The 20,576-nt window shown below is 37.0% G+C and overlaps 1 protein-coding gene across 7 annotated transcripts in view; it reads left to right on the forward strand.

The window, feature by feature from the left end:
* Ralyl (RALY RNA binding protein like) overlaps positions 1 to 20,576 on the forward strand; it is a 673,831-nt gene that overhangs the window by 616,152 nt on the left and 37,103 nt on the right. For 4 of the 7 annotated variants that reach the window (XM_031376347.1, XM_031376345.1, XM_031376348.1 and 1 more), the window contains 2 exons: positions 5,975 to 6,088; positions 19,332 to 19,504. In XM_031376347.1, coding sequence (XP_031232207.1) covers positions 5,975 to 6,088; positions 19,332 to 19,504 — 287 coding nt within the window. The remainder of the gene's footprint in view (positions 1 to 5,974; positions 6,089 to 19,331; positions 19,505 to 20,576) is intronic. The other 3 variants (XM_031376350.1, XM_031376349.1, XM_031376352.1) reach the window with 1 other exon arrangement.

Consider the following 20,576-nt stretch of genomic DNA (forward strand, 5'->3'; position numbering starts at 1 on the left):
TAACAACATCTGAGAGAAGTTAGGTTGGGAGGGTGATGACTTGCTGAAGAATGGGATTGGAGATGAGGATACATTTAATGTTGGCAACGTGGAACTGACTGTTTCAGAATTGAATGATGAATTCCAGGTAGAAGCGATGAATCTGAGGCTTCATGACACATGTAAGGAATGGCTAGGAGTTGTGAATACAGCTTCAATTATTAAAAAAAAAAAATACAACAGAGGTTGGAGAATGGAGGATGCTCTGGACATAAGTGGAACAAAAGTAATTTTCCCAAATTTGTAAAATTTTGATGGAAGATTCGTAATCTTCAGTAGTTACATCTAATTGTCAATCCTTTAATGAAATAATTTTACCATAATTTTCTAACAGTAAGTTGACTGAAAATATTAGGTATTTTCAGAAAAAAATTTCTTACTGTCACTGTTTCATAACTTATTAAAAAGGATGTTGTATTCTATCTAATGTATATTCAAATATGAGGATTATTAATTAAAGGAATGAGGGAAATGTTAAAAGGATTAGTTGCCAAAAAACATGCTTTTCTGTCATTTTCTTTCATCATAACACTTTGACAAGACATGGCTATCATTATAGGATACTTAAATTTTGAATATCTTGACTGCTTACTCTCTCCCTCTTTGTCAGCTCCTAAGATTGTTGTTTTATGATTATTTTTGCCTGTCACATACATAAAGATTAGGAAATAACATGTGTTATCCTAGTTGAAACTAGTATGAAGTTACCATATCTATGTATATGCATACTGAAAATTTTCTAGTATTTGTTTACTGTTTCTAGACAATAAGACAAAGTTCTATTGTTAATCTGATAATAGAAAAGAAAAAATTGAAGGCACTCTTTCCACAGAAGGAGTTTAATTCTAGAGTCTAAGCAAGTGGACAATTGTAAATTGACCCGGTGTCCCACAGATGCCCCCCGAAATTCTCCCTATACATTTTCAGAATCCCATTTATTATGGCAAGATACAAATTTTTCTTTGGTAATTTACTTGATTTAACATCTCTTTTAAAGTCATTACAAACATTTTAAAATAAACAATGGCTGATTCAATCCCTAAACCTCAGAGCAGGAATTCACTAATCACTAAAAGGCTGAAGTAGAGCATCAAAACACACAGAATGGAGTGCTGAATATCCCAAGTGCCTAATCAAGAGCTATTCACTCAAGATACCATTTACTGTGGTATACAGACATGCAAAAGAAAAGTCAATAATCAGTGAATGTGGGGCACCATTAAAGAGATTACAAATGAGAGACTCACTCTTCAGTCGATTTGTAAAAGAGGAATTCACTTGCAAACAAGTCTAAACCCTTAAAATGTTGGGTAGATTTTGAGAGACACGTTTAGGGGACAGAAAAACCTTTGATTAGAGAAACATGTTTGCACAATAATACATTATAACAATAGCATGAATCAGAATAAGTCCTTTCACCACTTACAGATCCTATTGATGCTCTGAGCACAGTACTGAGAAGTTTGTGCCTATTTCCTCTAAGGAAGAGGATGAAAATTACAAAGGTAGAGAAAATTCACCTAGTAGCTCCAGATCAGTTTACCAAGGCAGAAAGATAAGACAGATAGCAAACTTTCTCTTTTAACAGGAAGCTGTTCTGTTCATGACAGGTGGGCTTAAAAGAAGATATGGAGTAGAGAGTTAAACATACACTCGTAGAAGATTCTAGATAGTAATACCATTTGAAAAAGTTGAGTGTGAACATTAATCACTTTCCTGTACTGTGATCATATTCTTGAAACAACTTAAATTAGGGGGAGGTTGAAACTCAGGGTTTCAGAGGGTTGTCCATGATTTTCCATGGTTGGTCTAATGTATTGAACATAGGGTTATGGTAGGAGAGCATATAACTTTTCATTCTGTAGAGAATCAAGAGGGTAAGACAGGAAGTAGACCAGACAAATAAACCTGTGAGATCCAGCCCCAGGGACTGACTTCTTCCAGTCAGATCTCATCTCCTCAAGGTTATAAAGCCTGCTGAAATAGGGCCACCAGATGGGTTACAAGCATTCAAGTCTTAAATCACATGGGACACATTTGGAATTATATAATAACACTTTTCCTAAATGTGGTTCTTATCTCTCTTGCTATAGAAAGGGAAGAGATTCTGGAAATTTTCAGTTATGTATAAGACTGATGTCATATAAATATCCCCTCAGGAACTGTCTGAAAGTGACGAGGCTAATGGGAATTACAGGTCAAATGAGAATGAAAGTGGATGAAGATATATTAAATGCACAGCTATGTGTTTAATTCTTACCTAACATGTAGTTTTTGAAAAAAAAAAAAAACCATAATAGTACCTTTGCAGATTTCTAAAATTCTAAGTCTATAAATACAGAATAGCAAAGGAACACCTGTCTCAATGAGTTAACTAACATTTCATATGGTAATATGTTACAGAGCAAAGGTTAGCAGAGAGAAAGGGGGTTAAAAAGTAAACAGGGAGAGAAGTTAGAGCACCAGAGGGACAGAGGTGGCCCTCTGAGAACTTCTTTCTAGGAAAGTGTCATGAGAGCACAAGACCAGAATAACCGGGATGCAGCTAGTGACTCTGATGGGGAAGAGTAGACAATGGACTGCAGCTCACTGCTTAGGCATGGATAGACCTGCTTCCACATACAGGATTGAGATGAGAAATTGACTTCCGTAACCGTGGGAGAGGCAGAAAGCACTGTTAACCCAAACTGCTCTCAGGACCCTTGTCAGCACTTGATGCTTTCGTGGCAACAGGAGGCAAGCATCTCTCTGTTATAAGGTTGGAGACTCAGTTCATTATTCCATGCTTGGGCCCTGGAAGAACTAACGGGACATTACTTGTTTTAAGGAATGTGTACCCTTATATCTTTCAATGATGTTAATAGTAATACAATCCTTCTCTGTTCTTATAGAATACTGATGATAAGTCTATATACCTCAAACCTTGGCTCCCTGGACACTTACAGGTTAACCATGTAAACCCCAATGTCTAGATGTGTTCTAATGCAGGTTTAATGTGAGATGTTAGTGAATAATCAATATACATTTTCTAGTATGATAAGCTGAAATTAATCAGTTAGAGCTAAGGATTAACTTATCTCCTTAGAAATACGTTCTATTAGTTTCTAGCAGTACCATTTTTATCATGGCAACCTTTTATCAGATAAAATATTTTCTATTAAATTTGATAGATTTAAGTAAAACTACATGATAAGCCTCCACCATAGAAAATGAGTATCATTCTTCAAAGTAGAATCAATTTCTTGTAGTGACAGATGATGTTTTTCAAATGTAGCTACACTTTAACAATGGTTCTTTGATGTCTGAAATAACTGACATCCAGAGGGAGTTCCTGTTGAAAGTGCGTTCTTATAGTTGGGTAGCTCTGTCATGGACTTGCAGGAGACTCTTTGCAGCTTTTATCTTACAAAGCATTTGGCACTAGAGAAACATTTCACTTTAAAATTCTGATTTAATAAGGAGTAAGTATATTTTGGACTGGGAAAAATCATTTTCTATCTTTTGAGACCGACTGTATTATGTATAGTATAATACTTCATGTATTAGAATTGACAAATATATAATTAAAAGTTAGCACTAATGTAGTCAGAATTTCTTCAGAATATTCAAGCTAGGGTGAATATAAAATTGATGTAAAAATGATAAAAAGGTATATATACCCCAGGTTGGCAGCAAAGGCCTCTACTGAAGCCAGAGTATTACCCAAAGCCTTCCTAATGAAGCTCAGGAACTAGTAAGTCTATTGGACTTTAGGGTCTCTGTAGGGGGCTCCCGACAAAACCATGTGTAGTTTCAGAGAAGTAAAATGTGAACAGTGAACTGAATCTGTCAAAATAAGTTATCATGTTATATATCCTCAACTTTTGTATAACTTCTGTTATTAAAATTGTTCTTTAACCGTGCTGTGCATTCTGGTCACTCTCAATCCTCTCTTATCTTCTTCTCATCCCCATTAAGCTCCACCCTTTCCTTTGACTCATTCCACAGTCATGTCCTTTGGTGTTGTTCTACAAGTCATTATATACAACCAGGGAGATTTGTGTAACATCAGCTTATTGTTGGAATATCACCAGTGTCTACAGAACTGAGGACAATGGCTGCCAATTCTGGTTGCCCGTAATCTAATAAGCAGGAGTAGGATCCAGTGAGTCCTTCCCAGTTTCTGATTGATTGTTGACAGGCCCAGTCTTATGTAGGCTTAATGCAGGCAAGTATACAGCCTCTGTGAGCTCTTGATTATGCAAGCACATACACACAGATGGATACATACACACACAGAGAGACACACAAACTCGCACATGCTGAGCTTCCAACCTTGAGCCTTCCTTCCCTCCTTGTTACTTAGCCTCCCTGGGTCTATGGATTGTAACATGATTATCCATTACTTCACAACTAGTGTTCGTTATAAGTGAGTACATACAATGTTTGTCTTTCTGGGGCTGAGTTTCTTCAGCCACGATGATTTTTTTTTTCTCTTTACATCCATTTCCCTGCAAATTTCATGGTTATGTATATATATATAATTTTTTGAGACAAGGTTTCTCTGTGTAGCCCTGGCTGTCCTGGAACTCACTCTGTAGACCGGGCTGGCCTCAAACTCAAAAATCCACCTGTCTCTGCCTCCCAAGTGCTGTGATCAAAGGCGTGCACCACCACTGCCTGGCCATGGTTATATTTTTAACATCTGAGTCACACTCCAATGTGCACCACATTTTTAAATTCATTCTTTGGTTTAGGGACATCTAACTTGTTTTCATTCTCTGGCTATGATGAACAAAGCTTATATGAAAGTATTTGAGCGGGTGCCCTTGTGGTAGGATAGAGCACGCTTTGGGGATAATACCCAGAAGTTTGCTTAAGCCCCTTAAAAATAAATAGTTAATTGAAATAGCAACAAGCTATTAGGATATATTGTCTCGTCTATCTTATTTTTAAATCTGTTTTTTTGGAACCATTTGCTTGTAAGTCAAGCACTAAATCACAGACTTAAATTCCAACACATGTTTGTTGTTTTTTTTTTTTTTTTTTTTTTGAAATGCTTCTTTAAAAAATGAAAAGTTGCCACTCATAACAGGCCCTATCTTTTCTTTAGAAATCAGATCAAACTCTAAAAAGCTAGAATTGGAACAAACTGCTGTACCTATATCATTCAGATGGTATATGATGTCATTATGTCTGTAATTCCTGCACTCAGGAAACCAAAGCCAGAGGATGGTGCATTCAAGGACAGCTTGAGAACACAATAATACCTTATCTCAAAACATATACATGAATAAACCACAAATTAAATTCAGGTTAAAATCGTCAGGAGGATGGCCTGTGGGTTTCCCTTGCACCAGCTCCATGGCTTAAGAATGGGTATGTACAATCTGTCACTCGATTTTTAGAAAGGGCTCAGGAAATCTCATACTCTCTCAATGACAAGTATGATACTTTCATTTCAATCATAACTCAAAGATCTGACTTAAAAATATCACTGATGTCTAGCCATTAGTACTGGACAATGGAGGAGTGCAATGTCTCAATATCAAGGCATGCAAAATATGTATTTCACAACCTGGTTATTCAAAGTAGTATCAACACAGATATTGCTAATCCTTAAGCCAAGTCAGTTTTACATTGAAGGCTTATGAAGGTGTATTCTCTTCCTTACCTGAGTGAGTCAAGACCTGGCACTATTCTGTTGAAAGTGTTTTCTGATTCTTTATCCTTTCATGTGACCTTAAGTTAGAACATTGAGTCTCAGAGTCTCATGTCACTGAGAATCCTTATTTCTAATTAGAAATCCTTGTGCTATTTCAGGGTGGCTAACAGTGACAGGCAGCTGATGATTCACTGGAAATCCTCTAAGACAATCTTAAGAGGCACTGTGTCTTCAACTGTATTCTAAGTGGTCCATTTGATGTCTTATTTTCTTTCCACTTTCCCCTTCCAGTGAAATCAGATGAGTTACAGACAATCAAGAAAGAATTAACCCAGATCAAAACTAAAATTGACTCCTTGCTAGGGCGCCTGGAGAAGATTGAGAAGCAGCAAAAGGCAGAAGCAGGTAAGTGGCAAGAAATCTGTGGCCACAGACACGTTGAAATTAACCAGCACCATCAATCATATAATGCAGGCCAGAGAGACACCAACTGAGTCACCAAGTTAACACAAAGCCACAAACAGTCCTTGTAAGCCAAGAATTGCACGGATAGAGTTGACTAACTTTGGAACACATTAACCACTATTTCTAAGATTGAATGCTTAAAAGGATAGTGTTTTAATGGAAAAATCAATAATATTTGAATCACAATTGAAATTTTCTATCTCAACATTAAGTAATTTGTAAAGAAAATGCAGGTGAGTAATGGATAGAGTTGTCAGGGGAATATATTATTCATATTTCATTAAATTTAACCACAGCATATTACCAAAAAAAATTGCAAAGGCCATTATTACAAAGCCAAATTTCACCACCCTAACATCCTTACCCGATTTCTGAAACCTGACAACCACAGGCCAAATTAGTGATTATTCTTTTACCACTTAGACGGCTCTTTTTGAATTCTGAGCATAGTTCCCAGCCACAGTCTAACACAGGTTTTATACTTTTTTGTACGTTGTATTAAGATCATAAAAATGAGGTTTGGGATGAACTCAGAGCTGTTCCACATTTTGAGACTTGTGATTTTCAAGTCTTGTATGTGTTTCTCTCAGCCCTTGCCTTTGCTCCAAGGATTGTGTTAATAACCCTACGTGTGTGTGTGTCTGTGTGTGTGTCTGTGTGTGTGTGTGTGTTACTGAGATTCACATGGGATATAGCTTCCTAGGAATTTCACTTCTTAAAAATCAATAAATGAACAATACAATGTTGAAATTTTTTATGAAATCTGAGCTCCTTTCACTCAAGTCAAACAAAGGTTCACTGGCATAAATTAATTTCTGACTTACCTGGGTCTTATGACCAGGTGTCATGTGTCCCTCACAGCTGCATTCCTGGCTTCTCTGGAGTGTGGCTACTAGGCTACTTTTAGAGGAGAACATTTGGGGACTAGAACTGTGGCTGAGGCTCTTGTTTGGAACATAAGGCCCTGGCTGGAATCTGTGGTTCTTGATCTAAATAAAGTAAGCAGGAGCCTGTCTGCCTGTTGATTCTTGCATAGAACTGGGGCCTACCTCCTGGCCATGCTATGGAACATTTCTAGTCTAAAGCATATCAGAATAAGGTAATTCAACCTTATTTTAAAGTATCTCATTAAAAATAAGAGGAGCCAATAACTCTCCCCTGCATGTTAAAATAAAAGGGTCATGATCGATTAAATTGAACAACTTTCACTGAAATTTTCTATAGCACATATTTTATACTGAGAAAAGTTATAGTTGCCTACACTTTTCAGTAAAGATATTTGGAGTTGTAAAGCGTTTTGATGCATTGTCTACGATGATAATCTAAAGTGTCCCTGTAATTGAAGTATCCTGTGATGTTGCCTAAGTCAATATTTCCCTTTGAGGAAAGTCTGTAGAATTCATTATTATGTAAAACAACCCTTACAGCAAAAGACTTTGATAACCAATTTGCACTTCAGTTTAAAGGATTACAGAGAACTCATTTAAATATAAATCACCTCAAAGAGAAAAATGTGATCCTTATTCCAGCATATTATACCTTCCAGTTTCCTGCAATGAATCAGACCTGCCACAGATCCCACAGATCGTGCTGCAAGATCATCTATAAATGTTAACACTCTAATTCAAGTCCTGATTCTCCTTTTATAAAAGCTGTCATCTTGCCTTTGCTCATCTTTTAACTTTTTCCAGTCATGAGACTGTTTCTTTCGAAATGACAAGTCTTGTCCTTGCTGTTGGTCTCTCTCTTCCTTTTCCGTGGTATGAAGAAAATGAAGGTATTTAAGTTTCATCTTCATTGTTCTTGTAATTGTCTTCTGAATAGCATCTATATTTATAGAGATAACACAATCCTCTTCTTCATTTCCTGTATTTTCTCAGTGGAAAGAAATCAGAGCCATATGGAAAGAGTTAACATTGTGTTGTAGAGAGAAGAGGGAAATGCATTAAAAGTCATTAAAAGCTACTCAAAGCCTCCTTATTAAATCCAGGAGCATTAATTTTAATGCTTAATCAGTTGAAAACTAATTACTGGGTAGCTAGCACTTATTCTTCACCATTGCTCTTTATATATCCCAACCCCTACTTGGTATTAGGTATGTAATAAGTAATGTTTCCAGCATAAATAGAGTGGGAGCGAGAAAACAGATGACTAGGAAGAAAATGTCACAGAATGTAGAGTGTACCCTGGGCCCACGTGCAGTAGGTTCTGAGGGTTTGCTTCCCCACTGACTTCAAAGCAAACTCTTAAACTTTCAGATAAAATCACTACAAAACACAGTCATATTATAATGAACTGTCTACCCCATAAGTTGCTTGTAAGAGATATCTATGTGTCTCTTCATTTTGACATTATCTTTCTATGCATAAGGTCATATTTTCTTTATCTACTTTATACATTGTAATGTCGTTTATTATTACCGTATGTGTAGCAAGGCTTGAAACCTTTTAAATTATAGGAATCAACAATGCCCTGAAATGCATATCTAAGCAGTTAAAATTGTGGTTACTATGATTCCACCATGCATATACTGCATATATTGTTTTTCTACTGCATTAAATAACTTTAAAAGATGAGATGAACATAGATTATGGAAAGCAGCAATTAGCACTTTATATGTTTAACCTATAACTGGATTTCATTCTTAGATGATTCTTTAGAAGGAACTAAATGTAAATTATTCTACACACACACACACACACACACACACACACACACACACACACACACCACACACACACACACACACACACAATTTATATAGCTACATGGCTGGCTTACATTATGATATTGAAAGACCCCCCCAGAATTGGGGAGATCCTTACTCAAGTCTCGGGATGACACGACCACCCAATAACTCACAAGAGACCGAACTTGCTGCAATCACATGAGGTTTATTTGGGATAGGTCAGTACCGGGGTCGATCTCGTCACCATGCTGGCCAGGGGAGTTCGACCCCTAACACAAGAAGTGAGGGGTATTTAAAGGGAAAGACCACAACCTGGGGGCGGGGAGAGGGTTGCCAAGGAAACATAACATAAAAACAGTGGAAAATTTCAGAGGGACCCAACCCAAGGTATTCAGTTAGGGAGGGAAACATATTCATTTTAAGAATGTAATCTTCATCTACCGGTCAATAGGGTAGAGAGTCTCATAAACCAGTAGACCTTCATTCCTACTTCTGCCCTCATTGTGGATCATTCAGGAGGGGCAGGTATTGGGAACCAGAGCCCTGAGGCTCTGAGTTAGCCAAGTTCCTGGAACTATCTACTTCTCGTTTTTGGCTTGATACAGAGGTTTTCCATGCCCCCTTTTAGGTAAAGGTTACACATTATACATACATTTCTATTCAATGCCCTCATTTTAAATTCTAAGATTCTCCAGCCTTTCAATATTATATAGCCAGGAAGGGTAACTGTAAGAAGGAAAGAGAGATAGTGCATCACACAATGGGTAGAAATAATCCATATCAAAATTAAGTTTCCATCACAGACTGATGCAAAATACCATGGAAATTCTTTGGTCTACATTTATTCTGAAAAGCATGCCTAGTACTCGAGCAGCAGCCTTGCCATTGTCCATCCAACTCACATATTTGTTTTATCTGCTTGATGACTGGTGACATTTTTCTGTAATAACCCTTTGGTAGGATTTCTATACAGGAGCCCAGATGAATTTAGCTTTACCTGAGTTAGCCATTCTTTCCCTGCTATCTAACTCCATGTATATATGACAGTCAATTTGATATTTAGGATTTCTAATACTCCTACATTTCTAAAGCATTTGAACACATGGTTAATCTATGAGTTCATCTAAACTGAATTGAAGTTTTGGTTAAATCATCTCTGAATCCTCTTCCTAAAGTAATATCAGCAAGTCATTTGTTTGGTAGTCTTGTAAGTTTATTATGTATCCTGGGCTATTAATGTCTCTCGTCTCTGGTCATCTATAACTAGTCAAACAGTCTGTAGAATGCAAAGAAAGGGGATTCTGAGCAGATCTTCATTCTGCAGCCTCTGTTGTGACCACTGAGTCCTATTTTGAACCTTCTTGTTTTCACTGCCTGCAGGCAGCTGGCGATGCTTCTTGTTAGATAAAGTGGTTTGAACTCTCTTCTTTCTTTTTTCTGCCTGATAGTAACAATGATGCTTGGAAGTGAAGCTCCATTGTCATAATGAAAATAGAATAAAATTTCACAAAGCAGAGGAGATTTGCGCATCTAACTTACTACCTTCTAATAGTCCAAGTCCAGTTTTAATATCAGAATTGCCACAAGCAGGGCTCTAAGTTAAATATATTAAGTATCCCAGAAATAGAGATGATTGTGTGAAGATCTGGGGAAGAAGAAAAAAGTTCAAATTTCTCATTGTCAGTTGTCCCAGCTCTAGTTTGACAGAGGACTACAAATTTCTAGAGAAAACCTAAAACAGTAGGTATCAGACTGGATATATAATAAGCAAACTTGAGAAAAAGAGCAAAAGAAAAGATTGCACATTTTTATTAGATATGCACAGGATCCTAGGAGAATATTCATTTGAGAACCAGAGACACTCAAGAAGAAACAGTCCAACTGCTGCCGTGGCACCTTGTAGGATGTCGTCAAGTAGACAGCCCTACAGCACCTCTACGCTTCCATGGCAGCTATAAATATGTTAATAGTCCTTTAATAATATGGAAAACAATTGCCAGGTAAAAGAGAGCATGAAAAACAAACACAAAAAGAAAAGAACAAAGTACTCATAGGAAACAAATTGCACAGGAAAAAAAAAAACCTCTAAAACAAAACAAGAAAAACTGATTCTTATCTTCAGAGAGATAATAGAACTGTATTGATAAAAATAACAACAAAACTATTAAACTCTGCATTCAAAGGATACATTAAAGCTTATAGGAATTAGTATAAGTGAACATAAATAAATAAATTGGAGAGCAAGGGTGAAGAAACTCAAGGGAAACTCTATAAGAAAGCTGGGCACGAAGATGAAAAGGGCATAAAAATAATAGAATAAATAGAAAAAGGTTCTGAACAAAAAAGGAGGAAGACTATTCAAAAAACTATTCTCATATTTTTAAAAAGAAAGTGAAGCTGCAGGACATGGTTAACCAGATTGGAAAGATCTATGGCATACCTAAAGAAATGCATGAAAATATATGCAGATAAAACCATGCTATTGTATTATCCTGTAAGTGTTCATGGTTCGCCCAAGAATTTTACCTCAGACTCAAATAGTACGTAAACGTAAAGAGTGTTTTATTCTGCAGAAGCTGAGCATGCTGAGGTCTCCCTGCTATCAAGATAGAAAACCAAATGAGCTTGCAGGCTAGATTTAGAGGACACAGTATTAAGTGACCTCTATCTTACTCCATCTCTAGGGACATTCCATTACCTGGGCATGGGGGCTGGAACCTGTTACAGGGGCTGTCTGGAAACTTGGTGACCCATTGCCCTTGCTTTAGGCTAGGTGGCTGGGCACCTCCTAGTTTCTGATTAGCTGCCTGAATCCTGGATTTTTTAACTGACTTGCCTGAACTTACCCAGTTCTTGGCAACAGAGATTTAGACCTAGTCTTCTTAACTTCCAATTTGAAGCCTGCCATCGAGTCAGCCTATCTCATCCTTCACAGTCCTAGAGTCTGCAACAGTAAGTATCTCGAGGCAATGAGCAAATGACAGAGGAAAAGGAGCCAAAGCCAAAGCCTATGACCTCTTACCAGCTATCCTGAAAACTGAAAGCACACATAAACAGAGAGAGGGGGAGAGACAGAGAGAGAGAGAGAGAGAGAGAGAGAGAGAGACAGAGAGAGACAGAGAGAGAGAGAGAGACAGACAGACAGACAGAGAGACAGAGAGACAGAGAGACAGAGAGACAGAAAGACAGAGACAGAAAGACAGAGAGTCAGAGAGTCACAGAGAGACAGAGACAGAGGTAGAATAGAAACAGAGACAAGAGGCATTCCCCATCTGTATTGGTGAAAAACCTTACAGCCTAATACTTATTTCTAACACCCACACTACTAAGAATAAGGATGAATAAAAGGTATTCCAGATATGTAAGATACCAAAAGACTTAGCTCCAAGTTACATGTTACAATGTTACAATACACATTGAAATTTGAAACCTTTAATAAAGTATATGAACATTCAGCAATTTACAAATGGCCAGCATAAAAGAAGTCATAAGGCTCCACCTGAAGCTAAGTGTCCCCAGGAGCAAATGAAATTATATATAAATGGATAAAGTAAAGATATATTTTAGAGATAGTTGGAAATTTCTGATTAGGTAGGTGTTTTAAGTTTTAGCTTTTTCTTTTTCTTTTCCCTCTTTCTCTCTCTTTCTTCCTTCCTTCCTTTTCTATTGCCATGTCTCTTTAGTCTGAGTTGGGTTTCAGTATCTTGCAGAGAAAGGCGAGGCAGTTACCTCTGTCAGCTTGTGTCTTCATGCTTGCTTTGCTACAGTATTTCCCTATACAGTACTGGGAAAATGCACTTCAGTACAAGACAGAGGAGAAAAAGGGGGAAATACAGCTTTGCCAAAGCAGGCTCCTGGTGATGAATTTGGCACAAGGGATGCTTGAGATGGCTGTAGAGGAGATCCTAAGAGATAAGCTGGTCAGGAGCTTTGCAGAAACACAAGCCAGACCAGAGACATGAGCCAGACCAGGGACACAAGCTACAGAAATCATGCAGACTAATCACATCATATCGCAGGAGAGGAGTTGAGAAAATAACACATGGTGGAGATAATTTTGCACGTATGTGTGGGAAAGGGATATATTTGTATAAGTCCTTAGAGTGGTCCCTTGAAACTAGCTTACTGAAAACATAAGGCATTTTTAACTATAAGAAAACTATAAGTTCAAAAAAATAGTCTTTTAAAAGTAAGTTCAGGCTGGGCAGTGGTGGCATACGCCTTTAATCCCAGCACTTGGGAGGCAGAAGCAGGCAGGTTTCTGAGTTCAAGGCCAGCCTGGTCTACAAAGTGAGTTCCAGGACAGCCAGGGCTATGTTGAGAAACCCTGTCTCAAATACCCCCTCCAAAAAAATAATAAAATAAAAGTAAATTCAGGAAAATAGTATTTAGTGTATACTCACAGCTTACCTGCTCAAAACATTTACAAGCTTAAAGTAAAAACTGAAAATTGAATTGATCAAATGTAGCTTACCATACTACTTCCTAGAGAGATGGGGAGTGAGTAGAAATTGTTTGACCAATCAGTGTGTATGAGACATTGAGAATTATGTCAACAGATAATTCACTAAAGATTAAAAGGAAGTGTAGTTAGAAGCAGAAGATGCCACATGTGAAAGAATCAGCTAGGAGAACAAAAACCTTTAGAAAGCTGGAAATGGCTGGCTGACAGGAACTACTCTTCATAACAGTACTTATTATTATCTGACCACAACCCCTGCACGTTAATAAAGAAACTAACTTTAAAGAAGGCTGCCAGGAATCTTCTCCATTAACCTCAGGTATACAGAAAAGCATCTACACGCTGACAGCAAGGCATTAGGAGGACTCTTCTCAAGACTATTGCAATCTGAGCTGGGCACGGAACTCAACTGACTAAAGGTCGGGGTGGAAAGTGTCCGAGCGTTGCACAAAGTGCTTGGGCTATGCTGGAAGGTGTTGCCAGATCCTGGCCAGTATGGTTAGGCAAATTGTGATTGATAGTTGCCTTTAGAAAAAGTACAGCTCTTTTCTCCAAATAGACTGAGAGATGGAGTCTATCCATCCATATGAGGATGACCCGTTGGAGGGCCAGGTTCTAGATGTTGAGAACATTCATGAGTGGGAAATATTCACATCCCAAACAGACAAAGGAAGAAGAAATACTCGAATATTTTAAAAGTGAAGATTCTGAGAGGGAGTCTGTGCCTGGGGTCAGCAAGAAGCCCCGGTAAAATTTTGATAAACACAGGGAAACACGAATACTTTTTTGATGAGAACTATTATGTCTTTACTTCTGTTTAGATCTCATTTTCTTCTGTGTCCTGTCCGTGTCCCATCAGTACTCTGTAAATCTTGTCAATTCCATTCACAGACTTGAGCATTCTCTTCTATTATTCCGAAAGCTGCTGTTTCCCAATCTGACCTTTGTTAGATTTCCCCACCCCATAGCTCTGATTTCCCCAAGACCACTGCCTGTATCCAATGTTGATCCTAGCGCTTTAATGTCTTGTTGAAGTATATTTCACATAGGCTTCACTCCAAGGCTATAATCCAGTGATGTGACAATTTTACTGAGTGGTGCAACTGTCACAATTCACTTACTGTATTTTCACTCCCTAAGAAACAACACTTCTTGGTTCTTTCCTCTCTGGCTCATTTTCCATGTGGCAAGTGAGTTCATGATATTAAAACAGAAGGCCACAGACAAGAGTAAATCAAAATTAGGTGCATACCCCATAGAGATTGAATCTAACTATCTGGTTCTGAGACATTTGGAAAATTCCTCATAAAATTTACAAAATGAGAGAAACAATATCTCCTTCCAAATTATAATGTTTAAGTAAGCATAATATTTTTGTTAATTTTCAAGTGAGTCACATTAAAATTTTAGCGATTCTTTTTGAACAACTTGGGGTTATTCTCTAAAAATTCATTTATTTAACTGAAATTTTAATCAAAATATATTTCTCATATGAAATTTTCCTAAAACTTATGTTTGCTACTAATAGCATCCATAATTAATTGAATATTTAGCAGCAGCATTTTTAAATCATTGAATTAAAACTCATATAGCTGTTTAAAATAGAATATTTAAAAAATAAGCTTCAACTTGGCATGCAAAAGATTGGTTGCAGAATACTGTCTTGCAGTAATGAAAAATGGGGATGTTTTTATAACAATCTTTTCTGTTGTCTGAGTACAGTTCATCTGGTAATTATCTAACAATTGAGACAGCATGTCAAAAAGCTTAATTGCCACCTCAACCAATTTTCAGTCATATTGATAATAACTGTGAAGACACAATTTAATAAAAATGCTTTGATGGCAAATCCTAACAATTGTAACTTCATTCCTGGATCATATACAGCTTTTGAAATAAAGTTAGATATGTTGAAAAAAATTAATATGAGAATAGGAATTTAACATCAAATGATTTCTTTTTATGTCATTTGAAGTCATAAATTTTTCCTCTTGATCAGAAATATCAATCATTTGCATTTTTGCTTTGATAGTCACTGTTTGACTAAAACATGTTCCCTAACTGAACCTTATTTCTTCATTCTTGAACTTGGATATTATTTTCTATTTGAAGCAATTCAAAGTATTCTTTCTCTACACGTCTGATAAACTCCTCCGCATCCTATGATTCATTAGGAGAGAGCAGAGGCTGTTGAGGCAAAAGTCTTCCTGTGGATTCTTTTTTTAAAATTTTATTTAATTAATTAACTAATTAATTAATTAATTATATGTGAGTACACTGTAGCTGTCTTCAGGCACTCCCAAAGAGGGAGTCAGATCTCATTACAGATGGTTGTGAGCCACCATGTGGTTGCTGGGATTTGAACTCAGGACCTTCGGAAGAGCAGTCAGAGCTCTTAACCGCTTAGCCATCTCTCTAGCCTGAGCCACCTCACCAGCCCCCTTCCTGTGGATTCTTACTCTTATACGCTTTATGCTTCAGTTTCCATGTGTATAAAATGAGCAATCCTATTTTGCCAAAGTGTGTTCCAAGAACGAATGCTTAGGACTATTGCATGCTCAGTGCTTTAGAACTCACTATCCCACTAACTTGTGGTCACTATAAATAGCAGTCCTTATCCATAAATCTAAACAAACTTGTAATACTAACTCACTTCTCTGCTCAAGAAGAAACCCATCACTTTGACATAAATCAACCAACAGAGAGGGTTATCTTTTCTTTTGCAGAACTGTCAATACAAGCATGAAAATTCTCCTCTTAGAATCCTTCAGGCTCCATATTCCATCTGCTTCCCAGTGTTGAGCTTTGGTGCAGGATGTGGCAGAATATGGCAGCAGTGTTCATTTTCATTCTTCAGAACTTCTGTTTTGCTACTAGGGTGCCAAATTCAACTGCTGTTTTATTTGTGTGGGAAGAATTGAAATGGAGACAGAGGTTTTTCTTATTTTATTCCATACAACTCATGAATATATTCAGGAAATGTTTCCGTATAAGGCTGTAAACTAGAAAACAGAAAGAAAAAAAAAAGGAAAAAAAAAGATAGATACAAATATTTCTACCACAAAGAATCTCTACTGAAAAATATGAATGCGCACACACACAACGCATACATATGCCTCTTCCCGTATGTTCACACAAAAAGAATTATGTACATAAAACAAATGCCACAAAATTTAGATTAACCAAACACTGCTATTCATTTCTAAAAGAAGTAAATTAAATATTCAAAAAGCAGAACTGGTTCCTTTCCTTCGATTTCAACAAGATTTTTTTGAGGGACCAAAATTGATCGTTTAGCTGCAAAACGGCAGCTTAATGGAGAACTGTGCTTGCATGTGTGATTTAGGCGTGGATTCTACAGTTGTTTAGTATACGAGACACTTCCCACTGAGCCAGTGTCCTGTGCTGACCAGACTGGTCTCATTTCTGTTAAACTCCCTGAACTGATTACCGTCATAATTAAGGGCTTTATATTTTTAGGCAATATCTCCTAGGCATTTAAGCTTTCAAGTTAATGAATGAATGGGTGAGTTTAGCTTTCCAGCCTTGAGCTGAGTTAATAAACTGTCATCCTTGAAGTATATTCTCCATGGAATTACATGTATATTGCTTGTATAAGAGACAGTGAGCAACTTAATGTATGTTTGTTTAAACACAAATAGGAAGACCATGAGAAAGCCAAGCCACAACATGATCACTTCAATAGGTTCTTAAAAATCAGATTTTTGACAAGGGCAATCTGTATATTAGTCAACAAATCAAAAAAGGTTGCTCTTTAAAATTGTTTTGAGCTTTTATGTTCATGTGCTTTTATGGTCCCGACAGTTAAAAGGCACAGTCACATCTTTTTGTCATTCAAAAAATTGCTATTTGGGGAATTCAATGTTACAGTTTAGCTTACCTTTTAGAGAAGGAAAATACAATTCATAGGAATAGTAACAAGCAAAAATATGCACCCTATGTCTCATATCCTAATAACTTATAGCATCATTTCTACTTGTAAGGCATATAAAATAATGAGAGACCAGATCAATCAATTGCCTGAAAAGAAACCTCAGTTTGCAATGAACCTCTCTTTATTGCTCCTGTGGGTCTGGCAAAGACTTTGAGAGGAATGTGGTCATATTTCCCACACAGTTCAAACACTGAGACATTGGTAAGACAACAGAAGATCTAATTTAATGTGGATAAAAATTACCTTGACTTAAAAAAAGAAAACAAAAGACTTTTGGATAGTAATATAATAACTACTTTATAAGCCTCAGAGGTTGTTCCATGGTAAAATCACATAACCTTCAGAGAAAAAGAAAAAGTCTACACTGCCACAGCTTCATAAGCATACCATACAGACATGTGGAGATAAAGTCCCTCTTGATGCATTGACTACATGCTGTAAGATCTTTGAGGCTTATAAAATAGGTGGAAAATATTATACATAGATTCTGTGGATGTATTAGGAACAAAGTAGGCCACTTTAAGATGCCTTCTATAACTATGTACTATAATTATAATTTTATTGTAACAAGGCCTGATATGCACAAAATTTTTAACCACCATTCCTTGCTCCAAATAGAAACTGTAGTTAGTGTTGAGATACACACACACACACACACACACACATACACACACACATGCACATATATATTGTATACATAGATATATACAATAAGAATGTAATATTTCCTTTTGATGCAATTATATGCATTTATGCCATCCTTGACAGTCTTTAAAATATTTTCCACATTACACATTGTTAATATTCAGGGCAAAATTTATCTATTTTTGTGACGTAATCACATGGCAAAACTTAGAATGAAACTTGGTATTTACAGTGCCACTAAGTAATCTAAATACCACTGGAACACTGTCATCTGGTAGAGGGCAAGTCATACCTCACCTATCTGCCTATTTTTAATCATATTTATTATTTGTAGAATTATAATGAAAGAATATATTTGTAGAAGAAAGTATTTATAGAAGAAATTACTGTGATGACATTCAGCAATGTGTAGAAAGGTTACCCATATTTTTATATAATAAACTTTTTAAATGTTTATTGTATTTAATCAAAATTTATAGATCAATGGTTAGTTTCCTCTTAACACACATCATGAAAAAATAGGTAATGAACGTCTGGATGTTGATTTTCATGGTATATTTACTTTCATGAAAGATGACTAAGTAAGCTCAACATGAAGCCTATTTAGAATTCAAGTCAAAGAGTGGAATGATATTTTAATAAAATAACAGTAAGCAAAATTAATGAAAGTGGCATAATTTTTAAGAGTTGTGAATAGACAGGGGAAAGTTGCAGAAAGAGAAACAAGATAGGATCTTGTGTGTCCAGGGCTTCTTGGAATGTTCACAGGAGAAGAAAAACCCATAGAGAAATAACTACGAGGTTGTCAGGATTAATTCCATGGATGAATTTCTGCATTCCAGGACTGTAGTGTACCGATCCTGGGAATTGGAGGGAGTTCTGTTAGTGTGACCTGTAGCTTCCTTTGTTGAGCACTTACTATTTGCAAACCACTATACTAGCATTTCTATTTTCTGCATCAAACTTTAAAAGCTTAGGAAGCATTTATCATATATATATAAAAAAAAAGAGAAAATAGGAACATGGCAGATCAATCACTTCTTCCTTCTAAAGCACTACATTCCCCCTAAGCAATAAATCCGGGCATTCTGACATAGAGTTTTTCAATCAGAGAGACTGTCCTTCTTAGAGTCTCACATAAAGTGAAGTATTTAGGAAGATCAGTATGCTAATGTAAATATTTGTTTATATATCCTAACATCTAGAGACCCTAATTTTTGCCAATTTCAATTTTAAATAAATTTGCTTACATGTAACCACACACAGATGTTTGCATGTAATTAAGTGATGGAATCAATTACTGAAAATTTCTCCACCTTCTACATGCTGTTCACAGCTCACCCCTTTTAAGTGTTCCCTGTTTTTTCGTGGTTTTTCCAAATGACTTACTAGTAAAGCCAAGGTAGTAGCCATCTGCTTTCTCCCCTCATAGAAGCTCAGAAGAAGCAATTGGAGGAGAATATAGAGCTGATCCAAGACGAATGTGTGTCAGAGAATGCAGACCACTCCACAGAGGAGCCTGCTGAAGGAGGGCAAGAAGCAGATGGAGGAGAGATGACTGATGGGGTAGAGGAGGACTTCGATGAAGATGGGGGTCACGAGCTGGTAGGAATGCAATATTTGGGGGTGTCCACTTCTGTTGGGTGACAGCAATAGCATTTGATCTATGCATTCACTCTAAAATACGGATTAAACCATTTGAGGCATTTTTATCCTGTATCAATATGTTAAAGGGAACATCAGTATAGTGCTTTGTACAAAGCAAGTGCTCAATACGTTTTTTTTTATTAATTTCAACTATGAGGGTGAAAATGAATGTAAAATATAAGTACCAAATAAAATATTAGGTATACATAAAGTTTCAAATGAAAGACTTTCTTCCCCTCATTCTTTTTTTTTTTTAGAATTCTTTTTTATTACATATTTTCTTTATTTACATGTCATACAATATCTCCTTTCTCAGTTTCTCCTTCGAAAAAAAGAAGAAAAAAAAAACTCTGTTTGCTCCCCTCTTCCCCCTGCTCACCAACCCACCCTCTCCAGCATCCTGGCCCTGGCATTCTCCTACACTGGGGCATAGAACCTTCACAGGACCAAAGGCCTCTCCTGCGCTTGATGATTGACTAGGTCATCCTCTGCTACACATATACTGCTGGAGCCATTAGGGCCACCACGTGTACTCTTTGGGTGGTGGTTGAGTCCCTGGGAGCTCTGAGGGTACTAGTTAGCTCATATTGTTGTTCTTCCTAAGGGGCTGCAAACCCTTCAGCTCCTTGGGTCTTTTCTCTAGCTCCTTCATTGGGGACCCTGTGCTCAGTCCAATGGATGGCTGTGAGCCCCTACTTCTGTATTAGTCAGGTACTGTCAGAGCCTCTCAGGAGACAGCTATCTCAGGCTCCTGTCAGCCAGCACTTGCTGGCATCCTTCCTCTCACTCTTTATCATGGAAGTCCATTTTGCATTTGTACAGTCGAATGTGTGGGTAGATCTAATATGCTGGTGACAGAAACCATCTCTTGCTAGACACATGAAACGTCCTTTTCACAGTTATTTAAAGTTTATATATTTATTTATGTTATCTATGCACGTAGACACGTGCTTTCACACATGTATGCAGATCTGAGAACAGCTTGCTGCTATCAGTCCTCATTTTCCACCATTTGGAACACTCAGCCTTT

Source organism: Mastomys coucha, unplaced genomic scaffold (genome assembly GCF_008632895.1).
Source record: "Mastomys coucha isolate ucsf_1 unplaced genomic scaffold, UCSF_Mcou_1 pScaffold17, whole genome shotgun sequence".
NCBI classification, from domain to species: Eukaryota; Metazoa; Chordata; class Mammalia; order Rodentia; family Muridae; genus Mastomys; species Mastomys coucha.